General features: G+C 35.4%; 1 protein-coding gene across 6 annotated transcripts in view; it reads right to left on the bottom strand.

Moving 5' to 3' along the window:
- The window catches only part of ZDHHC17 (zDHHC palmitoyltransferase 17), a 99,911-nt gene that overhangs the window by 24,165 nt on the left and 47,900 nt on the right, over positions 1–27,846 (bottom strand). For 4 of the 6 annotated variants that reach the window (XM_086398800.1, XM_086398801.1, XM_086398803.1 and 1 more), the window contains exons 4-8: positions 24,676–24,753; positions 23,910–24,054; positions 18,516–18,580; positions 17,715–17,877; positions 10,809–10,934 (exon numbers count right to left, since the gene is read on the bottom strand). In XM_086398800.1, coding sequence (XP_086254926.1) covers positions 10,809–10,934; positions 17,715–17,877; positions 18,516–18,580; positions 23,910–24,054; positions 24,676–24,753 — 577 coding nt within the window. Of the gene's footprint in view, positions 1–10,808; positions 10,935–12,219; positions 12,330–17,714; positions 17,878–18,515; positions 18,581–23,909; positions 24,055–24,675; positions 24,754–27,846 lie in introns of those variants that run through there. The other 2 variants (XM_086398805.1, XM_086398806.1) reach the window with 2 other exon arrangements.

The following is a 27,846-nucleotide window of genomic DNA, read 5'->3' as shown; positions in this document are numbered from 1 at the left end:
TTTTAAATATATTAAGCTATTTATTATGAGCTTTTTATTTTAGAAATTAATCCCTTGCTGGTAGCATCATTTACAAATATTTTCTCCCATCCCACAGGTTGTGTTTTGTTTATGCTTTCCTTTGCAAAAACTTTTAAGTTTAATTAGGCCCCATTTGTTTCTTTTTGTTTTTATTTCCATTACTCTTTAGAGATGGATCTGAAAAATATTACCATGATTTATGTCAAAGAGTGTTCTGCTTATGTTTTCTTCTAGGAGCTTCACAGTATCCAGTTCTACGTTTAGGTCTTTAATCTATTTTGAGCTTATTTTTATACATGGTGTTAGAGAAAGTTCTAATTTCATTCTTTCACATGAAGCTGTCTAGTTTTCCCAGCACCCACTTCTCAAAGGGCCTGTCTTTCTTTCGTTGTATATTTCTGCCTCCTCTGTTGTAGATAACTGACCCTAACTGCATGGGTTTCTTGCTGGGCTTTCTGTCCTATTCCACTGGTCCATGTACATCTGGACTGTACATGTACAGTACTATACTGTTTTGATTACCATAGCTTTGTAGTATAGTCTGAAGTCAGGGAGCATGATTCTCCCAGTTCCCCCTTTCCTTTCTCAAGATTGTTTTGGCTATTCCAGGTCTTTTGTGTTTCCAAAGAAACTGTAAAATTTTTTATTCTGGGTCAAAGAAAAATGCCATTGGTAATTTGATAGTTGATTGTGCTGAATCTGCAGGTTGCCTTGGGTAGTATGGTCATTTTAACAATACCGATTCTTTCAATTCAAGAACATCATATACCTTTCCATCTGTTTGGGTCATCTTCAATTTCTCTTATTAGTAACTTATAGTTTTTTTAAGAGTACAGGTGTTTTATCTCCTTAGATAGGTTTATTCCTAGGTACTTTATTCTTTTTGATGCAATGGTAAATGAGATTGTTTCCTTAATTTCCCATTTTGATATTTCATTGATAGTGTATAGAAATGCAACAGATTTCTATATATTAGATTTGCATCCAGTAACCTTATCAAATTCACTGATGAGCGCTAGCAGTTTTCCACTAGCTGCTGCTGCTGCTAAGTCGCTTCAGTCGTGCCCGACTCTTTAGGATTTTCCACATATAGCATAATGTCACCTACAAACAGTGGCAGCTTTACTTCTTTTCCAATTTGGATTCTTTTAATTTCTTTTTCTTCTCTAAACTGCTGTGTCCAGGAATAAAATGTTGAATTAAAATTGGCGAGAGTGGGCATTCCAATCTTAAAAGAAATACTTTCAGCTTTTCATCACTAAGTATGATGTGAGATGTGGGTCAGGCAGTTTTAATAAAAAATGCAGGCAGATCCCAAGTATTCACTACCCAGAGTTCCCATCTTGCAAAACAGTATTATAATATCACAACCAGGATACTGACACTGACAGAATTAAGATGTAGAATATTTTCCTCACTACAAGGAATATTTCCATCCTTTAAAGCAACTTCCCTCATCCCTTACCCTTCATCCCCATATAAACCCCTGCCAAACACTAATCTGTTTTACATTTCCATAATTTTGTCATTTCAAGAATTTTATATAAATGGAATTATACAGTACGTAATATTACAGGATTGGCTTTTCATTCATCATAATTTTCTGGGTACTCATTGGGTTACTGCACATACCATTAGTTCATTCCTTTTTATTGCTGAGGAATATTTCACAGAATGAATGTGTTAGTTCGTTTAATCATTCACCCACCGAAGGACTTTGGGGTTGTTTCCATTTGGGGCCTATTATGAACATATGAATGAATATTATGAATATATGAGTATGAATGCTATGAACACTCACATACAAATCTTTGCGTGAACGTCAGTTTTCATTTTTCTGGGATAAGCGCTTAAGAGTATGATTTCTGGGTTGTATGGTACTGCGTGTTCTGACCTGCTCTCCAGGGTGCTGTACTGCTTTACATGTCTGCCAGCAATGTCTGAGTCTCTCAGCATCCTCAGCAGCATCTGGTGGTGCTGTAACTTTTTACTGCAGTTATTCAGATAGGTACATAACAGTAAGTCACTGCAGTTTCCATTTGAATTTCCCAAATGACTAAAATGATGTTGGAATATTTTTTCATGTGCCTGTCACTTTATACCTTTTTTGGTAAAAATGTCTCTTCTTTAAACTATTTTCTAATTGGATTATTTGATTTTACACTTTTGAGTTCTGAAAGCTCTTAATATATCTTGGAAACTAGTCCCTTTGCTGGATATGTGGCTTGTAAATTCTTTATCCCAGTCTGTAGTCTTCATTTTCATTTTAATAACAAGGTCTTTCACAGAACATAAGTTTTAATTTTGATTCAAATCTGAATGATCAATTTTTACCTTTACAGATCATGCTTTTTATGTCAAATCTCTGTGTAGCCCTAGATTTTTAGGTTTTACATTTTACATTTAAGTCTTCAACAGTTTTGAGTTAATTTATTAATACAGTATGAGGTCTGAGTAGAGGTTTATTTTTTTGCCTATGCATGTCCAGATGTTCCAATATGAATTGTTATAAAGGCTATATTTCCTCCACTGAATCGTTTTTACACATCTGTCAAACATCTGCGGGCACATCTTCATGGTTCTAATTCTAGGCTCTCTATTCTGTTTCACTGATTATTTTATTCCTCCAGCAACAAGACTACCGAGTCTTGACAACTGAAGCTATATAGCAGGTGTTAAAACTGCAGGCAGTGATTCTTCTTTTTCAGAATTGTTTTAGGTATTCTAAGTCTACTGCCTTTCCAAGTAAGTTTTGGTTACACCAAAAAAAAAAAAAAAAAATGCCAGGATTCGAGAACAACTGATATATTTACTACATTGAATCTTCCAATTCATGAATACAATAAGTCTCCCCACTTACTTAGATCATCCTTGATTTCTTTCATTGGCATTTAAAATTTTTCAGCATACAAGTACTTTATCACCATTTACAGATCAACTCTCTAGGAAAATAACCTGAAGACTAGCAGAAAAGATTTACCATAACTAAAGAAATAAAGGTGGAACCACAATGAGATGGCAGGAAGGGGTGAACACAGTATAATCCGAGCTCACATCTCCAGGATCAGTGGACTTACAAATGGAAGGAGAATCACAATCCTAGAGGTCTTCCCCAAGGAAGAAGTGGTTTAAGCCCTATGTGGGGCTCCCCAGCCAAGGGGTCCCCTCCTATACTAGGAAGAAAAGCTTCCACACATCTGGCTTTGAAAACCAGCAGGATCCATTTCAGGAGAGCTGGAGGTCCACAGGAAACAGAGATTCTGTTTTAAAGGACAAAATTCAGATGCTCCCAAGTACTAGCACAAAGAGGCAATGGTTAGAAGCCTGGAACAGATGTACTAGCTGAGCTTGAAGAGTCCTCTGGAGCGGCAGAAAGCAAATAAAAGACCCCTACATATACAAAAATTGGCGGCAGCTATTTTGGGGAACTTCTTTTACCCTAATAACACTAGGTTTCCCTGGTGGCTCAGCTGGTAAAGAATCCACCTGCAATGCGGGAGACCTGGGTTCAATCCCTGGGCTGGGAAGATGCCCTGGAGAAGGGAAAGGCTACCTATTATAGTATTCTCGCCTGGAGAATTCCATGGACTGTATAGTCCAAGGGGTCACAAAGAGTCAGACACAACTGAGCAACTTTCACTTTCACTAACACTAGGGTTGGAAAGCAGCGTTTTAGAATCTTCCCTCTAGCCTATTGGTCCCCAGAACCTGGCCCCACCCTCCATCCGGGCAGCACACCCCAAGCACTGCCCCTACCACCACCTGGGGCCACCCAAACAGCCAACCAATCAGCATGATACACTACAATAACAAACTGAAGAATAAAAATCATATGATTATCTCAGTAGATACATAAAAAGTTTTTAACAAAATTCAACATTTACGATAAAAATCTCAACAAAAGTGGGTATAGAGGAAACATATCTCAATATAAAAAAGGCTATATATGACAAACCCACAGGTAACATCATACTCAATAGTAAAAAGTTGAAAGCATTTCCTCTAAGATCAGGAACACAAAGATGCACACTCTTCTACTTTTATTGAACACAGTATTAGAAGTCCTAGCCACAGCAGTGAGACAAGAAAAAAAGAATCCAGATTGGAAAGGAAGAAGTAAAACTGTCAATGTTTGCAGATAACATGACACTATATATAAGACATCACCAAAAATCTATTAGATCTAATAAGTGAATTTAGTTACAAGATATAAAATTAAAACTAAACTCTGTTGGTTTACATACTAATAACAAACCATGAGAAAGAGAAATTAAGAAAACAATCCCATCTACAAGTACATCAAAAAAAATACAATACCTAGTAATAAATCTAACCAAAGAGGTAAAAGATTTATACTCTGAAAACTGTTAAGACATTGATAAAAGAAACTGAAGATGGCACAACAAATGGAGAAACATACCATTCTCACAGACTGGAAGAACTAAAATTGTAAATGACCATATTACCCAAGGCAATTTACAGTTTCAATGTGTTCCTTATCAAAATACCAAGGCACTTTTCACAGAACTAAAACAAGCAATTCTACAATTTGTATGGAAACACAAATGACCTGAATAGCCAAAGCAATCTTGAGAAAGAAGAACAAAGCCAGAACATCACCTTCCTTGCTTTCATACTATACTGCGAAGGTACAACCACCACAACAGTGCAGCGCTCACAGAAACGGGCACGCCGGCCACTCACCGGAGAGACGCAAACCAAACCCAAACAGGATGCCACCTCAGACCTGTAAGAGTGGGTATCATCAAAAAGACGAGAAAAGCACAAATGCAGGTGAGGAGTGGGAGAAAAGGAAATCCTTGCCGACTACTGGTGTAACTGTAAATCGGTACAGGCACTATGGAGGGTCCGCAAAAAGTTAAAACCAGAACTACCGCACATCCCAGAAATATTACTTCTGGGTATCTACCCAAAGAAAACCCAAGGACTAAACAGAAAACATATTTACACCTCAGTGTTCACTGCAGTATTATTTACTGTAGCCATGATATAAAAGCAACTTAAGTGCCCATTGATGTATGAATGGATACAGAAGACGTGATCTACATATATAATGGAATATTACTCAGCCATTAAAGAGAATGAAGTCTTGCTATTTGTGATAACATGGATGGACTGAGAGGTATTATGCTAGGTGGAATAAATCAGAGAAAGACAAATATTACCACCACGTGGTCTCACTTACATGGGGAATCTAAAAATACAAACAAAACAAAAACAGACTCAGAGATACCAGAGGGGAAGGGGCTGCGGCTCAAAGAGATTAAGAGGTACAAATCTCCAGATATAAAATAAATAAGCCATGAGATGTAATACACAGCATAAAGTATATGGTCAATAATATTATAACACATTTATATAGGAACAAATGTGATCCTATATATATATCCTATATATAGGATATATCCTATATATATAAATGTGACTTAATGTGATTTCATAATGTATACAAATGTCAAATCACTATGCGTTACATCTGAAACTGACATAATATTGGACATCAACTATATTTCAATTTTAAAAAGTTATGTTTACACTATACTGTAGTCTATTAATACCCTTATGTCTAAAAAAAAGCATATCTTTTAATTTAAAAATATTGCTAAAAAATTGCTAAAAAGTGCTAACCATCACCTGAGCCTTCATCAAGTCATAATCTTTTTGCTGGTGGAGGGTTTGAAATACTGCAAGAATTACCAAAATGTGACATGAAATAAGCAAATGCTGTTGAAACTGGCACCAACAAGACTTACTTGATGCAGCTTGCCACAAAACTTCACTTGTTAAAAAAAAAAGAAGAAATATCTGTGAAACGCAATAAAATGAGATATGCCTGGAATTTTCCTTTGTGTACTGTCTTTGCCTGCTTTTGGAATCATACGTCGTTTCTATTCTGCTACTTGCCTATATAAGCAACTTTCCAATATTCTTGTAGGTGAAGTGAGTTTCCACACACAGCATATAGTTGAGTCATGGATAATCCACACTGCCAATATCTTTTAATTGGTATATTTAGACCATGTATAGCTATTCTGGGCTTTCCGGGTGGCGCTAGGAGTAAAGAACCAATACAGGAGACTTAAGAGATAAGGTTCGATCCCTGGGTCAGGAATATCTCCTGGAGGAGGACATGACAACCCACTCCAGGATTCTTGCCCGGAGAACCCCATGGGCGGAGGAGAGCTACAGTCCAGAGGGTCACAGACAGCCTGATGTGACTGAAGCAACTTAGCAAACAAACAGTTACTCTAACTACTGATATGTTAGGATGCTGCTGCTGTTAAGTCGCTTCAGTCGTGTCCGACTCTGTGCGACCCCATAGACGGCAGCCCACCAAGCTCCCCCGTCCCTGGGATTCTCCAGGCAAGAACACTGGAGTGGGTTGCCATTTCCTTCTCCAATGCATGAAAGTGAAAAGTGAAAGTGAAGTCGCTCAGTTGTGTCCGACTCTTAGCAACCCCATAGACTGCAGCCCACCAGGCTCCTCCGCCCATGGGATTTTCCAGGCAAGAGTACTGGAGTGGGGTGCCATTGCCTTCTCCGGTTTTGTTTTCTATTTGTTCTGTTTTTGTTTCCATTTTCTTTCTCCTACCTTCTTGTGAGTTACTGAAAAACTTTTCATAACTATCTATAAAAGCTTTTCAGAATTTGTATCTCTTTGAATAGCTTTTTTAGTGGTTATTCTAAGTACAATATAACTTATCACAGTATACTGGTGTCATCATTTCACCAATCTAAGTGAAGTGTGGCAACCTTACCTCCGTTATTATTCCTCTGTCCTCACCCGTTTACAATATAGGTTGTCTCAAATCAGTTCTCTACATGCATTTAGATCCACGGCAAAATAATGTGATGTTTGTTTCAACTGTCAAACATAGTTTGGAAGATGCAGAATAAGGAAAGTCTACTGTATTTACCTGTAATTTTGCTTACTTGATATTATGTTCCAAGAGCCTTTCTTTTATCACTTCCCGTCTCTCTAAAGAATGTCTCTTAGCCACTTTCAGGGCAGGACTGAGGTCTACAAATTCTGACTTTTCTTTTATCTAAAAATGTGTTCTTCTCCTTCACTCCTGAAACATATTTTCACTGGACATAGGATTCTGAATTGATAATTCTTTCCATCCAGCATTTGGAAAATGCAGCAGCTGCTCCTGCCTGTACAGCGTCTGAATAGAAATCCACTGTTACTGGTTTTATCCCTACTGCTAAGGGGTGTTTAAGATTTTTATTTCTTGGTCTTTACTTTCCAGAAGTTTCACTATGATACATTTGGTTTGGATTTTATTGAGTTTACTCTGTTCAGGGTTTGTTCTACTTGTTAACCTACAAGTCTGTCTTTTGCCAAATTTGGGGACTTTTTGGCCATTATATCTTTGAGCACGTTTTCAGCCCCACCCTCTTTTCTTCTGGAACTCCAATCATATCAGTGTCAGATATACTGTTATAAACACAGGCCCCTAAGGTTCTCTTTAGTTTGTTTTCATTAGTTTATCTCCTTTTGTTGTCTTCAAGGTCATTGATTCTTCTCTCTTCTCTTCTGCTGTTGAACTCATCCACTGACTTTTTAAAAAATTTTTGATTATTTTAATTTTCAGTTTTACAATTTCCATTTGGTTCTTATTTACAGTCTATTTCTATATCTCTATTTCTTCACTAAGCCTCTATTTTTCACTTGTTTCAAGTATGTTCATAAATATTCACCGAAGGCTTTTTATGATGATTGTTTTAAAATCTTTTGTCACATAATTCTAACATCTTCGATATTACATTGGCATCTAATGATTCTCTTTTCATTCAGTCAGATCTTGATTCTTGTGTTGATGAACAACTTCTGTTTGAAACCTAGACGTTTGGGGTATTATGAGACACTGGGTCATATTTAAGCCTTTCGTGTGGATTCCTCTGATGCAGGCAGGGGGACACCTTCTCATTACTGGCAGGTGAAGTGAAGTCCAGGATGCCGAGCAGGCCTTCACTGACACTGAGGAGGGGTTTCCTTAGTATTTATGGGCAGAGGTGGGGCTCCCAAGTCCCCGGTCCCCCTCCATGGGTGCCCTCCCTGGCTGGGAGTGCCTCATTCCTGTTTCCTATGTGATCGCCACTAACACAGCAGGGGATGGGACCTCACTGACAGCCAGTGGGGACAAAAATCCCGGCTCTCTACTCGACCTTCCCTGACACCACCCCAGGAGAGAAGCTGGGGCCCATTATTATAGCGTGGTAAGGTTGGAAAGCTGGGTCTTTGCTGGTATGAGTCAGGGTGGGTCCACAGCTTTTTCTGTTGTTTCTGGCTGTAGCAGAAATTTATTTTCTAAAAATTTCTACCTTGCCAAATATGCTGTCTCTTTTGTGGTCTCTGGCTTAAGGGCAAGCTTTTGGGGGAGCTGTTTTTGTCTGTACCCATTCATGATTCTGGGTTGTTGGCTTTGTCAGTTTCTCTTCTGGAAAATACGAAGCAAAAAAAGAAAAAGGAGGGAACTCACCACCACGTTACCCTTTGGATCCTTAGCTCCCTAACTCTCTGGCTTCTTCTCTCCATCCTCAGTCTTCCTATATTTGTTTTGTACATAATATCCAGGTTTTTTAGTTGTACTTGGAAGAAAGGAATAGGGAAAACTACATCTACTCCATCTTCCCAGATTTATTTTCACATAATTAATAAAAAACATTAGAGAGTAATACTTGTGAGATTTTCACTGCTAACAGAAGGGATCCTGGGTTTTTAAATGTTGAGAAACACTAATTGAGAGATTTCCTTATAACTCATCAAGATTCCTTTCATATCTGTCTACTATCAGTGTCCAAAAATATTTTTTTTCCTTTTGGGCTGACTTATTTTTAGTAAAAAGCTATTGAGTCTTGGGCGTTTTCTTGTTTAGTTTTAAATACAGAACATACTTCACAGACTAGCAAATCAAGTCATGTTCATAATTTAAATTTTTCTAATGTGAGATGGAAAGAGAATAGTCTATACAAATGCAAATATTTAATTTCACAAAGCCCCAGTTCATGAAATCATGAATTTTTATCTAGTGATTGCTTTAGATTACATAATATTTTTAAAGCTACTAATGCAAAAAGCTAAAACAAAAAAACCAGGAATATACAACTTCTGAACTGATCACAATAATATATGCAAATGTTAATAAAATTGTGCAGAACTTTTTAATGCAGCTCTCTTCTTAAAAGAAACTGTATTCAAACACGTAACAGTGATACATAGTTCATTACTGCTATAATAAATAATTTTATAAACATCTAAAACTTAACTAAGCAAATGAAAGCATAAAGATAATGAGATGTTCCAGAGTAACAAAAGACATTGTTATTAGTGGCCTAGTTATTATGAGAAATTAGCCACTTTTTACCCTGTTGAGCAAAACTGCTCTAAATCCTAGAGGACAGAGCAACATCAAAGTATTGGGGTGGCCAAAAAGTTTGTTGTGGTTTTTCCATAACACTGTATGGAAAAACCAGAAGAAACTTTTGAGCCCACTCAATAAATAATTAACTATTTTAATATCATACCTAAATAGTAAAATGAAAAGACGGTATGACATGCAAAAACTGCTCATCGGCCTCAAATATGGGGCTGAAAATGGCCAAGTTTATAAACTACAAATCTAATTCTTCTGATGTCTAAGTAATGGACCAATGGACTTTTCAGCTCATTAGGACATCAAGGAAGTCTAAATCCTATGTATCAATGAGGCATGCTTTCAAATCTGTTTCCCTTTACCCCAAACTTATTTTGTTTTGGTAACAAATAGATCAGTGTTAACTTTATATAAAAAGTATTACCATTAGAACCGCCTGAATAAGACATATATGATACCCAAGGCTTGCTGCTGCTGCTGCTTCAGTCGTGTCCGACTCTGTGTGACCCCACAGACGGCAGCCCACCAGGCTCCGCCGTCCCTGGGATTCTCCAGGCAAGAACACTGGAGTGGGTTGCCAATTCCTTCTCGAATGCATGAAAGTGAAAAGTGAAAGTGAAGTAGCTCAGTCATGTCCGACTCTTCACGACCCCATGGACTGCAGCCTACCAGGCTCCTCTGTCCATGGGATTCTCCAGGCAAGAGTACTGGAGTGGGGTGCCATGCCATTCAAATTGTGATTACTGACAAGTTATCAAATATCTCATCATTTATTTAGATATATCAAAAAAACTATCAGTCAGCTAATTTTTTCTTATAAGGAAATAAATTTTTAAGGAATACAGATCCTTCTTTTGGGGAAAATGTTCTTAGTTTTGAAATCATACAATTAGGCAACTAAGGCAAAAATCAAACAGCTTAAAACTGAAGATTTTATGGAAGATTTAAAATGAGCTTTCTATAGAGAACTGAATAGTAAGTTTCTCTCTCTCAATGAAAGTTACAACATACTACAAAAGAATGGAAAGCTTAAATTAACTATAGAGATGTAAGTAGTTTCAAAATATATAAGGACTAAGATTTTTCACAATTTATTATTATACTAACAAATACACTTAACAGGAAAAGTTTCATTATCTCTCTATAAAAACTTAACAAAAGCCCGCTGAATTAAAGTTTGTTAGTACTGAACAGGCATCTAAACAATTTCACGTGCACCCATCCTTCTTAAACTTCGGTGTCTACCTTTATTCAGCTGGGTGAAATAATATTTTAAAACTACACTGGCCAGTGCCAAAACTAAAGCCTATACACATGCTAAGAAAACATGCTTATGAATTTTACTTAAAAAGACTATCTGTTGAAAATCTTCAGTCATGGATTTACCTTATCAGCTTTCAGCTTTCTAAGGAAAGATGGATTGTCATATCCCTTTGCTTGCCGTGCCTCTTGCAAATGGTTGATCATCCACACATTTTTTCTCTGCTTTGCCAAATCAAGTGCTGATTCGCCCTGATGATATAAGCAGAAGAAATTCACATTAAAAAAAAAGAAAACAAAGAAAAAGTAGAATATTTTAGCTACTAGCTAAAATTAAAGCACTTCCACAAAGATAAACGGACAGCACTATTAATTCATTAACATTCTTTTTACATTTGGCAAAGTCAATTACTAAAGACTCTAAATGATATATTTATGTTTTTCCACTTAAGGTACAGTCAGAAAATATATTTACACATCCTATTCTATAGACTATTTCTGGCTTGCATTTTAACTTATTTTAGAGAGTAATCAAAAAGTAGGTATTTTAGCACCTGCTGGATCAGAGGCTATCACTAAGTTTATGCAGTTATTCTAAATTCTTTAAGGGTTTCATTAGTAATAGTTATTGCTACAAACCATCCTGCTGTAATAACAAACTGCCAGAAATCTCTCTGTTTAATTTTAGTGATGAAAGAAGTCTAAAGAAGAGAAGAGAGAAGAAAAAGAGAAAATTTCCACTTCTACTACTATTATATTGGTATTCTTGATCATGTTAAATTCATTCACCCATCCAGAAACTTCCAAAGAGAACTAGGGCAATAACAAAAAAGTTAATCTCATGTTAGAGACTTGCAGCTTCCTTTAATTGCAAGAAAAAGAACGCCAGGAAGTATAAATGACCAAAACTAAAATGTTTTAAAGGAAGTAAGAAACAAGAAATGAGTGTCCTCAATTCTAAATTTATGCTTCTTTATGCCTTTATTAATTAAAAATCATATTTCTCCTTTTGGTAGTTATATACCTACATTTTTATTCTATTTCATAGTCTCCACTTTTATCTACTTTCTTAAAAAGAAAAAATAATTTTGTTTGCCAAAATTTCAAGAATTAAGAATGAATATTCAAAATTGCTTTAAAAATGGGGGAAATAATACTGAAATTTTATTTTTAAAAACTGGATGAAAATAAAGAAATAAGGAGGCCTGGGTGCCTTACTTAAGAGGGATAATTATTAACAAAATATGGAATATAGTTTATTCAATTTAAAAAAAAAACACTGAAAAATAAAGAATCAAACAACAAAATAAACACACCACTACCACCAAGAGCAACAGCAATAACAACACAACAATAAAAACAAAAAGCCTAACCAATCCTTTAATAAAAAGATCAATAGTATTTAATAAGAAATGGGCTAACTTAGGTGAATCTTCCACAAACAGGGATATTTACTTTAAAATGTCTCCTTACCTATTCCAAAATTCTATCACCTAGGTTGTCAGAACCAGCTAATTAATCCAAACTGAAAGATTACCTGAATAAAAGCAATCCCTTGGGTAACAACTCCCAGAGAATATCCTGCAGTTGCCTCGGTCCAGCTGAGCACCCCTTCCACTAGAGGGCCATGTGACACCTAAGGATTGCCTAGATAAAAAGATGGAGGGAGCTTTAAGAAATCTTTCAACTACTCCTCTAGTCATCTGACTACTTTTGTACAGTTCTTTTATTCAGCTGGCAAAATAAACAAGCAATTAATTTAAAAAATTCTACTAAAACCAAGGTTCCAAGTCAAGTCTATATTTGAACACTCCATGTGTTAGCCAAAATAGCAAGTGATAATAACAAGAGCAGTAACAAGAATCATGGAGTATTAGAGTATGTAACTAACTAGTAATAAAAGATATTCTTCAGGGGTTTTGGTGAGATAAACACTATGGAAGGTGGAAGATCACTTTTTGCCTAAGTGAGGTTGAATTTCATTATTAAAACTAAGGAAAGTTCTTCTTTGGAGACCATCAAGGTGGTGTACCTAAGAGGTAATGAAAACTATTTTCTGAAAATAGTTTCTTAGCTCTTTTCAAGAAACCATACAAAAGTCTTTCAATAGATTAATTAACAAAGCTCAGGAATTTTACATTTTGCACAAGCTAAAAATTATGTCCTTTGATAATTTTAGAAAGAAAAAAATATAAATATATAGGCAGCACTCAAGATTAATTGCCCTCCCCAAACTCAATTCATCTGAATTTATCAACCAAAAACATGTGTAAGGAGGTGAAATATATTTTTAAATCCACAAATGAGATGCTACCATGAAAAGGGATTACTGCATAGGTCATGTTTCTTTAAGTATCCCAAATCACTTTCTCCCACTATTGTTACTACCTCAGAAGATTTATTCTTTGTAACCATTAATGAGGGACATGGTTTTTAAAATCTTTTAAGGCATGTCTGATGAAAGTCTGGCAACTTCCTCGCCAGAAAAATGCTGCTATTTTATTCATTAACAATTTTAGAGCTCATGGACCTACCCCTTAACCAAAATCCACTGGTGGGCCCCAGATTAAGAACCTCTAATTGAGGGTATATGGTCATTCCTAATCCTTCTAAGGATAAAATTAGTCATTTTAAAGTTACCTATCATTTAATCTCCAAAATAAGTTATTATTTTGATAAAAGAATCATTTGTTTATATATTAAAAGAACTGAAACAGTGAAATAACTAATTTACAAGGATATAAAGACAGATTCCTAAGAAACTTATGCTTTATTTTATTTAGGAAATAGCTATTTTAGAAGAAATAGAGTCAATCAATAGTTAAATACTATAACATAAAGTATAATTTTTCATATTCTTTGAAGAATGTAACTTTATTAGCTATTAAAGCCATATCCAGATTTACAGGCTCCATCTTGGTACAATTCATGTTTATCAACCAGACTTTCTCAAGGCTTAAAATGAAAAAAGGAAAAATAAACAGCTATAAATCAACTTAATCTGTCAAATTCCAGGACAAATAATCTAGGTTGGTTTTTTATTTAACAAATTTTTCACATAGCTATGTGACATTCCACATAGCTAAAAGGTACCATCTCAAATTATATATGACTAAAGCAGAACCAAGTTCTATTGCCCCAAAAAAAGCTTATTTCCTTCCATTTTCACAATTTCAACATGTATCACAGGACACTCAGTTATTCAAGCCAAAACTGAATCATTGATGTTTTTTCTTTCACCTTCATTTTTAATCTACCTTTTCTTTTCTGCTCTAAATTATCATTTCCAAAACCATTCATTTTTCTCCATCACTTCAATCTCAGGCAAAAGTAACATTATCACTTGCCTGATTTATTACAAGAACCAAACTGATCTTAATACATCCCCTTTCATTTTCTTAATTCTGCAATATATTCTCCAAATAACAAAATAATCTTTAAGAAATATTTTAAACACAAAGATTACATAACAATTCTACAAAAATCTTTCCAACTACTTCTCATGACTGCGAATACAGTTAAAGTACTTTATCATGGCCTGGTACCTATCTCTCTCAGCCACTCTTGCTTGGTCAAAGCTGTCATTTCTACACCTCTAACATGACCAGCTTATTCCTGGCCTTGGGCCTCACACTTGTAGGTTCCTCTACATGAAACGTACTTTCTCATATATCTAACTGATCACGTGTCTCAGAGGCATTCACAAATCACTCTCACCTGACACAGCCCCCTTAGCCCTCATCATGACCACATTTGCCTCTGTGTGTGTGTCTGTTAATTTACTTGTCGTCTATTTCCTTAATACAGTGTAATTTTCTGAGAGAATAGGGACTTTGTCTATCTTAAGCACTGACTGCCCAGCATTGAACAAACATTTGTTGGATGAATGAACGCGCTCCACTAGCAGGTGACTAGACTTCAACATAATAGGAACGCCAGATTCTAGTAGAAAAGGTATTTGATACTTATTTCACCCTTTTAATCACATTAAAATTACAGTTTTAAACAAAAATCTACTTTTTCACCAGTGTGGTTAAAAAGATTGCTTTTACTCTGAAAGTATAAATGCTCCCTGAGCAACTGAAGCAACTCCTTAGATTTTATTTCCTTTAAAAACAGTGTCACTTCAAATAAGTCAGAAAAAGACAAATACCTTATGATACCACTTACATGTGGAATCTAAAAACAAAACATCAACAAAACGCAAGCTCATAGATACAGAGAACAGACTGCTGAATGCCAGAGGTAGACAGTGTGGGAAGTTGGGGAGATTAGCGAAGGGAGTCAAAGGTATAAACTGCCAGTTCTAAAAAAAAAAAGAAGTCACGAGGATATAATGCATGACACCATAGTTAATAACTGTTGTTGTTATTTAGCTGCTAAATCAAGTCCAACTCTTTTGCAGCTGCATGGACTGCATCTTGCCAGGCTCCTCTGTCCGTGGGATTTTCCAGGCAAGAATTCTGGGGGGGGTTGCCATTTCCTCCTCCAGAGGGATCTTCCCAACCCAGGGATGGAAGTCGCATCTCCTGCATTGGTAGGCAGGTTGTTTACAACTGAGCCACTAGCGAAGCCCACAGTTAACAATGCCCTAGTGCATATTCAGAAGTCGCTAAGAGTAAATATCTTGAGGGTTTGCATCATCTGCGTGCTAAGTCACTTTAGTTGTGTCCAGACTCTTTGCAACCCTTTGGACTGTAGCAAACCAGGCTCCTCTGTCCATGGGATTCTCTAGGCAAGAATATTGGAGTGGGTTGCCAAGCCCTCCCTCACTGCCAAGGGATCTTCTCGATCCAGGGATCAAACCTGTGTCTCTTAGGCACACTGCACTGACAGGCAGGTTCTTTACCACTATGTCCATCTGGGAAGCCCAAATCTTGAGGGGTTTACATCACAGGAAAAAAGAAATTTGCAGCTGTGATGGTGATAGATGTTTACTGGACATGTTGGTCATTTTGCAAGGTGTACAAATGTCAAATCATTATGTTCTACACCTGGGAATTGTATGAAAGTGAAAGCGTTAGTCACTCAGTCATGTCTGACTCTTTGTGACCCCATGGATGGTAGCCCACCAGTCTCCTGCACTGGCGGTCAGATTCTTAATCACTGAGCTGCCTGGGAAGCCAAAAGCTTATCAAAAGTTTATACAATGGTTAATTTTGAGTACAAGATGAAAAGACATTAAACTTACAAACCACATCTCAAATACTAAAAGTTCATGACCGAAGAGAAGTTATCTAAACTTTTATATGCTAAGAAAAGATAATTTTAAACGCTCTGAAAATACATACTACTAGTTTCAAATTATAAAACTGTGCCGTCACTTTGTCATAATTCTTTGGTACTACTGTAATTTCAACATATCTATATGATTCTTGGCAAAGTCTATGGACATACACTATTTGCCATAGTGAAACTGGTTAAAATATAACACTAAATACTGGAAATCTTTAGGAATGGCTATCCAGTAGCTAAGAGAAGAAAAATAACACTCTAAAGCAATTCAGATCATAAAATATAAGGTCATCTCGTTAATTTTTTCTCATAGGGATACTGGTTAGGTTTAGTCAAACTCCTTTCTTTTTCTACAGGCCTTGAGATCAGCCTAATTTACTGATTACGATGTTACGAACTTTTCAGAACTTCCTACTTTAAAATGTTTCGAAAAGCAAAAATTTCTCTCTATGATTTCACAAGTGGCAGAGAGGTATGCCAGCACAGTCATGAAAACCAGCCTAGGGGGGAAGCTCAAGACAAGAATCTTCATTCGGTCAACAAAACTTAGAAGAGTGCTCATCACACGTCAGACATGAGGGTAAGTTGACTGTCCTCCTTCCATAAATTTACCAGCAGGTAACTAGACCATTCTGATCACTTTGGGTAGAGACAAAAAGACTTGAAATTGAAAAAAGGTAAAAGAAAATACATGCTTTTTTCAATTTCTTAGCGTTTCCAGTAAGATATTTGATATTAACTTTTAAATAAGTACTTTCAGAGACTCATTTCTAAAAATTGGTTGTAATCATAAATAAATTAGTCTAAGCTATTTTATTTTAGTAGTTTAATCTTTTCAGAGTAATCAAACAGAGAAAGAACTGTTCACTGCTACATAAAAAGATGCCCTGATCCAGCAGGAGATAACCAACTTTTTGATTGCCATTTTAATTATTATGCAGTTCAAATTCCTTTCATATTTAAATAGCATATATTCCTCAGAAATTTAAGAGGCATGACTAAGAAAATACTATGGCTTATAGTCAAAATTAAACAACATTTGTTAATGAGTACAAAGTTATTTAAGAAGGCACATTATTAAAAGATGTTTAAAATTTTGAAGTCATTTCACATAAAAAGTCTGTTGCTAAAAGACAAGCTTTAACACTGAAAATGGTTAACCAAAATTTAAGATTATCAATAGATTGTCTTGTAGGTATTCATAAAAATGTCTATAAATTTCTAAAATGCTCAGAGTGTAAATGTTAACATTTTGTATACTTTTTGGGTTCATTTTTCTTGGATTACTCCAGCATTTAGGGGAGAGAAATTCTCCTATAAATATCATAAAGGTGATTATCAAATTTAAAGGTCTTGACCTTTATAAAAATAAGACAATTAATAACCAAGTCAAGAAATTACTGAAAGTTATTATGCATACTTGGGATAAAAACCTGTGATTCTCTGCAATGATATTATTTATTTATTTATTTAGGTTGCGTGGTGCCACATGTGGGATCTTAGTGCAATAATCTTCTTAAAGAAACCAGAAAACTATCTATTCAGCTATAAAGAGATAAAAGTCAGTAAGAATTCACTAATGAAAAGGTCACCAAAATATGAAAAATACTTCAAAACTAAAAGACGAAAATAAATAAATGAGTTTTTCAAAACAAATCCTTGCATGGAAGCAAAGGGTTAAGGGTAAGTAAGTTTCTTCCACCTCTGACAGTCTATTAAAACACCTAAGTTCTATTGAAGAATTCCAATGTTGGTAATCACATTTCACAAAGCACAATCAATAAAGGCTGTTTTTACCTTGATATTCTGGGCATCAACATTAGCTCCAGCTTCCAGAAGAAGACTAATGACTGTGGTATTCCCTGCTAGCACTGCCCAGTGCAGAGCAGTGTTTTTGTGATACTTGTCACCAAGGTTAACTGAAACATTGAATGTTAAAAGCAATCTAGTTGGATCCACACTGAAAAGGAAAAAAAAACACAACAACAACAACAACCCTAATTTCAATTATAGAAATCATTACAGACACTAAACTGACTGTGGTTATATTCCATCTTGGAACGCTTCTATTCTAACCTATTTTCAGCAACTTTATAATGAGTAACGAGACATTTTTAACATGAAGAATTAAGTATGTTCTACATCACAGAACGTAAACTAGTCCCAAGAGAGAGCACACTTGGTCCTGATGTTTATATTCTACATCATGGAGTTAATGTCATTAATATTTAAATACTTAAACAATTAAAATTTTAAATTTAAATCTAGATTGTTCCAAAAATGATTTAAGGCAACTTATTGATGTTAAACTCGCCAATATGCAAGTCATATAACAAATGAGTTACACTTTTAGTAAGAAGGTAGCATCTTCCATTCTTGGAAACTGCTTAAGACTACCTTAAGGATACTACAATTACCAACATAAAGGTAAACATAAAGACTCAAAATATCCAAAAAGATAATCTGTGTTATATACTATGTATTCATTGTAAGAATTTTAAATATTAATAAGTATAACATTAATTGCTTTTTCTCATCACTTGTTTTACATTTTATCATGCTGATGATCTGAATAAGTATTTTATAATGGTTACATACCTATGTGTTCTATAAGCTGCCCACATTAAAGGTGTCATCCCATTCTGATCCATCATATCTACATCCTGTTAGAGTAAAAAGTCAGACAGTAAAAATTTCTAAGTCCCTACCAAATGTACTTAGAAAAACATAATTTACACATCACAAAAGAAGCCAACATGATAACACCAGTCAATCAAGGTTGATTTATGAAACTTTTTCTTTAACTTTAAAATAAAACTATTCAATATTTATTATTATTAAACATTCAAATTAATATGGATATAAATATCTGTATAAGTTACTTATTTATAAATATAAACATATATTTAATATTTAATTAACTTCTATTTATAGTTTTCTCTTTTAAGATGCTTCACTCAGCCTTTTAAAGATCTGACCTACTCTTGATCTTTCACCCACAATGGATAGATTAAATAAATGACTTATGTCTCTGAAAAACTTATTTATATTAATTCATGATACGAGAGAATAATAAAACCCTGTTTATTTCTGCTGCTGCTGCTAAGTCGCTTCAGTCGTGTCCGACTCTGTGAGACCCCATAGACGGCAGCCCATCAGGCTCCACCGTCCCTGGGATTCTCCAGGCAAGAACACTGGAGTGGGTTGCCATTTCCTTCTCCAAAGCATGAAAGTGAAAAGTGAAAGTGAAGTCGCTCAGTCGTGTCTGACTCTTAAGGACCCCATGGACTGCAGCCTACCAGGCTCCTCCGTCCATGGGGTTTTCCAGGCAAGACTACTGGAGTGGGGTGCCATGTTTATTTCTAGCCATTTTAAAACAAAGAATAAATTCAATAAATTTTAAAAGAGTCAAATGTTCTGAATCTACTAAAATTTATTGAATTTGTTCTTTGTTTTAAAATGCTTTTTATCACTATGTCACTATGCATAAATATTTTTAGAATTAACTAACTCTACAAAGTCTGTGGTAAAAAAGCAAGGTAATAAAGCAATCCACTGTCTTACTCCCTACCATTTTCATTTTTTTAAAACTCATTATTTGTTGTGCTTTTTACTCCCACATACTTAAAATAAAAAACCTGAATTGGCACCTTTTGATTTTTCAGTCTTAGGCATTATCCTCAATATCCATATTTTACATAACCTCAATATGTAAAATGGCATATTCTCTCTTTCTTCTCACTGCCCCATCACAGACATGTACCTTTCCTATTCCTTCCTCTGAAGAGATAGTAATTCAGGTTCTATAAATATTTGATACTTACATTATTATAAATATATATGAATACTATTCCCAACAAAGTTATGTAGAAACCATGATTACTTTTCCTCTCCTACCCAGCTTTTTGCTTTCCTTGGCACTCTTTTTTCTCCCTTTTGCTTAGTTCTTTTTTTCTTTTTAGCAAATTAGAATTAAAACTACAACCTATTCAACCCAAACTCTTCTCAAGTTATCTAAATCTTCTTTCAAGACATGCTAATGTATCAGGGATTCTATTCGTTTCACTTCCCTAAAATTCTCTTGACCCACTCCAGCAATCAATTTGACTTGATTCTGCTATGTACCTGAGGCATCTGTCTCATTAACTAGAACAGGACTTCTTTAAAGATCAAAATTGTTTTAAAGTCATCTTTGTATCTACTTTTCTGGGCACGGAGAATAATCAAAAAACATCTGTTAAATGAAAAGACAAGTTTACCTATCTACTCTTCTAAGCTTGGGAAAGGCATGGGCGTTAGAACAAGACAGACATGATTTTGAATTCCTAGCTCCACCACTTAATAACTGTAAAATGGGCAAAATTACTTTAATTCTCTGAACCTCAGCTTCCCCATCCACAAATGTGAATACAAATAATGGCTTCATAAGATCCCTGTGATGATTTAATGGAATGATGCGTGTAAGGCAATCTAATTCTATAGCCTGGAACATAACAGACATTCAATAAAAACTGTTTCCTCTTCGTCCCATCCCCATCTCCCATTCCTGGACTCCATCAAACCCGCAGCTGTTATCCAACATATGTTATCTAATCTACCACCCAGCGGAGAGAGCACAGCTACAGTGAGTGCACTGTGAAACACTTCATAACTCTATGTACCGTTCTCTGTAAGCCACTCTTACTGATGGGAGTATGTCTCAAATGTCCAAATATATTGAGGTAAAGAGAAAAAAAGCCGAGAACCACTATCTTGACAAGTGATAACGTATCCTCCTTGGACATCACTAGTTTTAGTCTGTCTCATGAAAACTATAGTTAAATGTTGTGCCTTATCACTACAAATCCATTTCTAAATTTATTCTAGGTGTTGCTGGGAATATTTCATGTAACCTCACTCAATATTTACATTATACATGGCTTTTTTTTTCCAATAAAAATCTTAAAAAAAAAACTTATCTGAAGAAATGACAAACTCCCTTGCTTCTTACATGAGAGTCAAGTACTGTCACTGATTTACTTCCTTTACTGCCCTGGTTTTAAGAAAGCTCAACTAAATTTGATGTCCAATTAAAACAAACATGTAAATCCTTATGTTTAAGTATCTTCTTAGTCCTAAGTCTCTGCATTATCATTTTTAAAAAGTGACAGTATTAAAAATGTTAATAAATAAAAAATGTAAAACTATGCCACACCTCTAGAGTACTAAAAGAAAAATGAAAATCAACCTTTTCTCTCTTTGGGTCAGGATTTAAAACTTGGTACTTCTTTTCCAAGTTCAGCCTGGACGTATGAGTATTCTCTATTAGGAAGAATTAACAAGCCCAGATCAAAAGGTTATGGGAATTCCATGATCAACAGGGCTCCATTACTTAGCATTTTCCCCTGAAAATCATTCAAAAGAATTGGTAGTGAGCACTGAATATATTTAACAGTATAACTAACATGAAACAATTGTGATGAATAGAATGACAAACTGAATGGAAATGTTATATGTTCTAAGAATGTAAATTTGGCACAATTAATAAAAAATGGGGGGGTGGGGGTGGGAAAAGGCTGAAAAGAAAGTATAATGAGTGTCCACCCTACAATAGCTATGAGTCAAAGAATATTATTTAGAGCTGAAAAATCAAGTAACAGAAATATAAGTTATATTTATCAGAACAAAGTTAACATTAAGAAAAACAATATCACTGACTAATGACAAAATTAGACGGAGAAGAATAAGAAGGAATTAGAAATACAATAATTTTATTACTGCTTATAATTGGGAACTAATCAGAACTAACCAAAATTGAGCAAACACCTGATTAAAGTGAGAGGGAAAAGGACAGCGAACTGTGTGACTGAGAAAAGAAATACCAAGCAGAAGAAGAGCAGGCACAAAGGCCTTATAACAAAACTCATCAAAGCTGTTCAGCGAACTGCAAGACAGGTATGGTAAAAGTAGTGCGTGAGGAGAGACGACAAAAGATGGGATCACAGGCTTCCAGGGCTGACCACACGTAGCTCAACAGGCCAGAGAAGGACTTTGGAACCCATTTAAAGTACAATGGAATGTGCATTAGAGGGGTTTTCTTCCTATAATATTTTAGCATATCCATTGACAAATTCTGGAAAAATATATAGTAAACCATTAGAGGAAGAGATCTCAATGGGGGTGAGGAAGTAAAGGAAGGTGAGATTTCATTCTTTAAGCCATACTTTTTTATTATGTTTGAATACTTTACAGTAAGTATGTTACTTTTGTAAACAGGGAAAAAAAATTACTCATGAAAAAGAAAACGAATTATCTGTCAGACATTCATTAACATCATCATGCATTTACTGCACAAAAGGCACTGTGACAAAAAACTCTACCCTTTAAGAATTTTATAGCCTTCATACAATGCCAGAGTTAAAATGATTACAACTCAAAAATCAATAGATTAACAAAAAGAGTCAAAACTTTACTCCACTATTCCTACCCACTTAAAAACTGGAAGGAAAAAGGTGAACATGTCTTGTAAACTTTGTCTGTAATAGAGAAGGCCACTAAAGACAATGGCGTGTGCAACAGCGCCATCTACTGCTTTTATCCCCAGTCTAGAAGGAACTGTAAGGACAAAGGTGATCCCTCCTGGTAGCTGGTCTCCAAAGGCAGCTTCCAATAAACCTCCTCTTCGGGTGTGCAAACCTGTGTTCCCACAATGAACATAGGTTGGCCCTGTAACTTGGTTTAATTGACAGAATGGAGCAGAAATGTTGTCATGCTGGTTCAAAACCTTTAAAAAGTCAGACAGCTTCTGCTTTTGCTCTCTGGGGAGCTCTGCACCACCAAGTTTCCCTGCTAGAGAGAGCGCATGGAGGGGTATTGTGCAGGAGAAATTCTGGGACTGCATGGAGAGAAAGAAAGAGGCCTCGCTGTCTGGAATCCCAAGTGAGCCCAGCCTTCTGGCCATTCCTATCAAGATACAAGGTATGCAAGTGAGCCATTCTCCAGCTCAGCAGAGCCCCCATATATGTCCCCCCTGCCATCATCACAAGAAGAACCACCCAGCCAAGCCCAGTTAACCCAGAGAACTGTGAAATATAATGGTGGGTGCTGTTCTAAAACCATCAGATTTAGGGGGTAGTCTTTAACACAGCAACAGATGATAAAACTCCCCCTTTCAACAATTACCCAGCCTCAGCCTCCTTTTCTTAACAACAGTGTACAACACACAACCATCACTGACTGGCACGTCAACAGCAAATACCTCAGAGGAGTCATAAAATAAATACGTTCAAATCCTGAATCTACTGTTTTGCATTAAAATAACAAATATATTTTAACAACACTGAATTAAAATCACTTATCTTACTTTTATGATAAGATCCTTAGCTATAAAACTAATGTTTAAGTACAACTAAAAAAAAATCTCATGAAAGAAAAATTAAGTGATATAACTTTTAACAAAATACATTTGCTATTAGAAAATCATGGTACACATAAATTGATAATATTTTAAATGATTACAGTCACTACATATTCAGGAGTAACTAGAAAGAACCACTTAAATCATGAGAATTCTTCGGACGTGTAAGAAGCAGTATTTTATACATCAGAAACAGAAAATGAGTGAGGAACGTATCCCCCTTGAGAGGGACTTAATATAGAAAACAACCAGTAATATGTTCAGAACAGTTTAAATGAATTCAGATAATATATTCAAAGGGTGTAACTAAGGGGGGAAAATAGACAACCTAAATTGTCTCCCTTACTTTCTGGAATTCATGTCTATCACTACTGGAAATAAAAAACCCAACTTAACAAATCATTACCTGGATCATAACTGTTTTTTGTATTTTTATGTTAACTACAATAAACAGCTCATTTATTTACTCTCTTCATTCATCAGAAAGTACTATTTTAACATCACTAGACTGTTACACTTCTTAACACCAATGATCTTAGGTATTCAAACCATGTAGAAAGTTTGATTAAAATCTACCCCACTGTGATTTTTTTTACCTGTCCTTTTGCTATGAGATAAGCAACAATTGAGGTATGTCCAAACTGAGCAGCCAAATGAATACAGCTACATCCTTCTCCATCAATTAACGAAGGGTCTGCACCATATTTCATCAGTTGCACAACCATAGATAGATGGCCTTGTCTAAAACGTAAAAGAATAAACACTTAAATATATAAAGCTATTTCAAACAAGAAACTCTGGAAAGATCTTTTTAAAAAAACAGGGTAATGGTAGAAAAGATTAGAAAAACCTTATTTTATGTTATTTTAAAACAAATATGTCAAGACACATTTAGGATTTTATGTTCTTAAGTCTTAACTGGTATAAAAGTCTCTGAAAATTTATACTGATAACTTCTTTAAATATTTAAACTTTTTTAGTTTACTTTTTAGCTTAAAACTATTTAAACTTCTTTAAATAGTTACTATATTCTATTAATCCTATTCCAATATGACCTTAATTGTCCCATGAACTAGACACTTCTTTGACTGTAAACATACATAAACTGCAAAAGTATGCCAAAGTTTAACCCCATCTTAAAATTAACTGGATTAATATCAGCATGGTTAATTCCTAAAGGACACTTCGGACAATAAACTGCTTTCAATACAAGTAGCCCTGGACAGCAGTAAATGAGTACATCATTGATACTATCTATCAGCATAACAAGTTCTCCCATTCATTTCAGCATATCATTCTTTTAAAAAGTTGCTTAGTTATAGACTGCTAAAAGAGGAAAAAAATCCAGAAGTAAATTTAAACCTTGTGGCCCAGTGCAATGGAGTTGAATTTAGGTCTCCTCCAAGTTGATCCACAATAGCACCTTTCGAAATATAGTATCTATAAGACAAAATTTTAAATAATTAAGACAATTTCCATGTTCAATTTTAAGAAATTATGCAAAAAATAAAGAAATAATTCTTTATTTTAGATCTCATGCTAGTTTATGCCTCTGACAATAAACAGTCTTCTGTGAGTTTTTAAAATATATTAGAAGAATTTTATATGAAACATATCTGTCTTGTTTGTTCCAGAAGTAAAAGGAAAACAGTGTTTTTAATTATAAAAAAGAATAGCAAAGCCAAACTACCATCATATAAAAAAGAAAGCAGTCCGACAGCCACAAGATTTGGATCCTGGTAGGATCAGGTAGAATTCTGGGAATCAGAACAGCTGTAGAGCAGGCCAGACACTTAACCTACCACGAGCAAAAGCTCCGTTTTACCTTCCTGACAAGACTGCTGTGGGTTAAATCAGTGTACGTGAAGGAGCTTTCTAAACTGTAAAGTGTAACACAGGTTTTTCATGATGCTTTTTTTTGTGTGTGATGCTTTTAAAGTTATGTTGCTTTAAAAAGAGCAACCTCATTGCTTACTAAATTAAATGTCATAACATCTTGATATTCTCTGAAAAGAACAGGACCTAGCTGTTTATATAATGCTTGCTTTCAAACTGATTAATGCAATGAATCTTGAATACAAATGATTTCAAGGCATTTGATGGCAAGTATTTGACGTATGTATATTACTGAGGTTCTTTAAGCTGTTCCAAGCAATTACTGCTCTAGGCCACTAATGCATTCACTCTTAATGCTCATAGTTCTACACATTTAATACATTCATACTTATGAGCTTGATTCAGAAATATTCTTCTTTGTATACTTAAGTTGGTGCTTTTAAGGCATTATGCAATGATGTGCCCAATTCCACTCTATCCTATAGAATAGCTTGAAGTAACTTAAAAGTATTTCCAGACTAACATATTTTCAGTCCAAAATATCAGACAGTCTGAACACAAATATTCGAATACTACTAAACTTTCTTGAGATATTCAGCAGACTTCAATGTAATAATTAAAAATGGTTTGTTTGTTTGTTTTTTTTTGAGCCCCAAAAGAAGTACAGCACTGCCAAAGAACTGCTTTGACAGGAAATATTTTCTTAAAAATTCCAACTAGAGTGGTTTTTTAAAAGTAATTTTATTGCCTTCTCTATAGCTAATATAGCTGTATCCCTGAGAGGTATTTTTACTCACATTTCAAATTCATGCTAGGACTATGGCAAAGAGTCATTTCCAAAGTTCTAGAGTACAACTTTTTTTTCACAACGATAGGGGAACTTTTGTTCTGCATGCTAATAACTTCTATCATCTTTTTCATTGTGTAAACTTCTGGAAGAAAAACATCATATTTTTATAATATGTTATTCTTTGTAGCTTGAAGATCTTTGTTCAAAGCTCCAAAATTCTGAAATCTTATAATTCTTACTGTTAAACCTAAGCCTCCTTGCAATACTATAAGAAGGTTATTATGTACTTGCAGGTACTAATGATCCCTAGGTATGAGAAGAGAGTATCAGTGAATAAGAGACAGCAACAGATATCTGAAAGAGGAAAAGCAAAGAGCTAAAACCCAAATGTCTTCAGAAACACCAATGAGAAGCAAGCCAGAATATGTTTTAAACCCTAGAAAGGTTAACGGATTAAAGGTAAGAGTTACAACAAAAGGAAGAGGTAAGAAGCTGGACTGTAAACAGAAACAGTGGTTCAAAGTCAATATAAGTTGCTGAAAAATTATTGTTTTCCACTTATATTCTCACTGAAAGTATTTATTTAGCATCACCACAAGCATTTTGCAGAGAAGGCAATGGCACTTCACTTCAGTGCTCTAGCCTGGAGAATCCCATGGACAGAGGAACCTGGTGGGCTGCAGTCCATGGGGTCGCACAGAGTCAGACACGACTGAAGCGACTTAGCAGCAGCAGCAGACATTCTGGGCTTTCCTGGTGGCTCAGACAGTAAAGAATCTGTCTGCAATGCAAAAGACCCAGATCTGATCCCTAGGTCAGGAAAATCCCCTGGAGGAGGAAATGGCAACCCACTCCAGTATTCTTGTCTAGAGAATTTCATGGACAGAGGAGCCTGGCAGGCTACAGTCCACGGAGCTGCAAAGAGTGGGACACGACTGAGCAACTAACACAGACACACACATAGGCATTTTAGTGACATGGAAGCAATCAAGCAGCCAACAAGACTATACTAGTTTTCTTTGTGCGATGTATTCTTAAAATGTGACTTCAAATTTTCAATAATATTACAGTGATAACTGAAACTCTTATTAAAATTAGACTGATTCTAGTGTCCTTAAACTTCTCATGCTCCTGCTGATTTTAACATTCAACCATTCAGTATTTGCCAAAAGGTGTATTCAGTGCATCTTCACCAGAGAAGTTTAGGGACTCAAGGAATTACATCACAGAAACACAGGAGACACTGAAAATGTAGCAATGAAAGTTTCCGTGCTGAAGGGACATTTGGGAGGTTCCTGTTGTGAACTCTATAAGTTCCACAACTTCTAATCACTTTTGTTATGTCTCTCCTAAGTATGAATGGTCAAACATGATCAGATAATTGAAGAAAACTTCAAATATGGAAGGAGACCAAAATAACAGAAGCTCCAAATAAATAATATACAGAGAAGAAAACGTTAAAGAAGAGACTGATGCTGGGAAAGACTGAAGGCAGGAGGACAAGGGGATCACAGAGGACAAAATGATTGGATGGCATCACTGACTCGATGGACATGAATCTGAGCAAGCTCCAGGAGATGGTGAAGAATAGGGAAGCATGCTGTGCTGCAGTCCACGGGGTCGCAAAGAGCTGGACATGACTGAGCAACTGAGCAACAAATAATTAATATCCTCCAAAAAAAAATATATAATACTCATGACTTAAGAACAAAACATTTTTTTAAAGTGGGGTGAGAGGTAGAGATCAACAAAGAATGCTCCAAATTGAAAACACAATAGATAAAATTAGAAATTCAAAAGAAGGATTAGAAGATAAACTAAAAAATCTCCCCAAAGTACAACAGCTATAAAAGGACCATATCAATGTACAATGATGTAAACTTTCACAAAGTGGAGGATAAAGAATA

The sequence above is a fragment of the Bos grunniens genome, chromosome 5, assembly GCF_055505025.1.
Source record: "Bos grunniens cultivar Pamir isolate PY7600 chromosome 5, Bosgru_T2T1.0, whole genome shotgun sequence".
NCBI lineage: Eukaryota > Metazoa > Chordata > Mammalia > Artiodactyla > Bovidae > Bos > Bos grunniens.
Note: the sequence above shows the minus strand (reverse complement) of the source record. Positions and strands in the feature narration are given on the sequence as shown.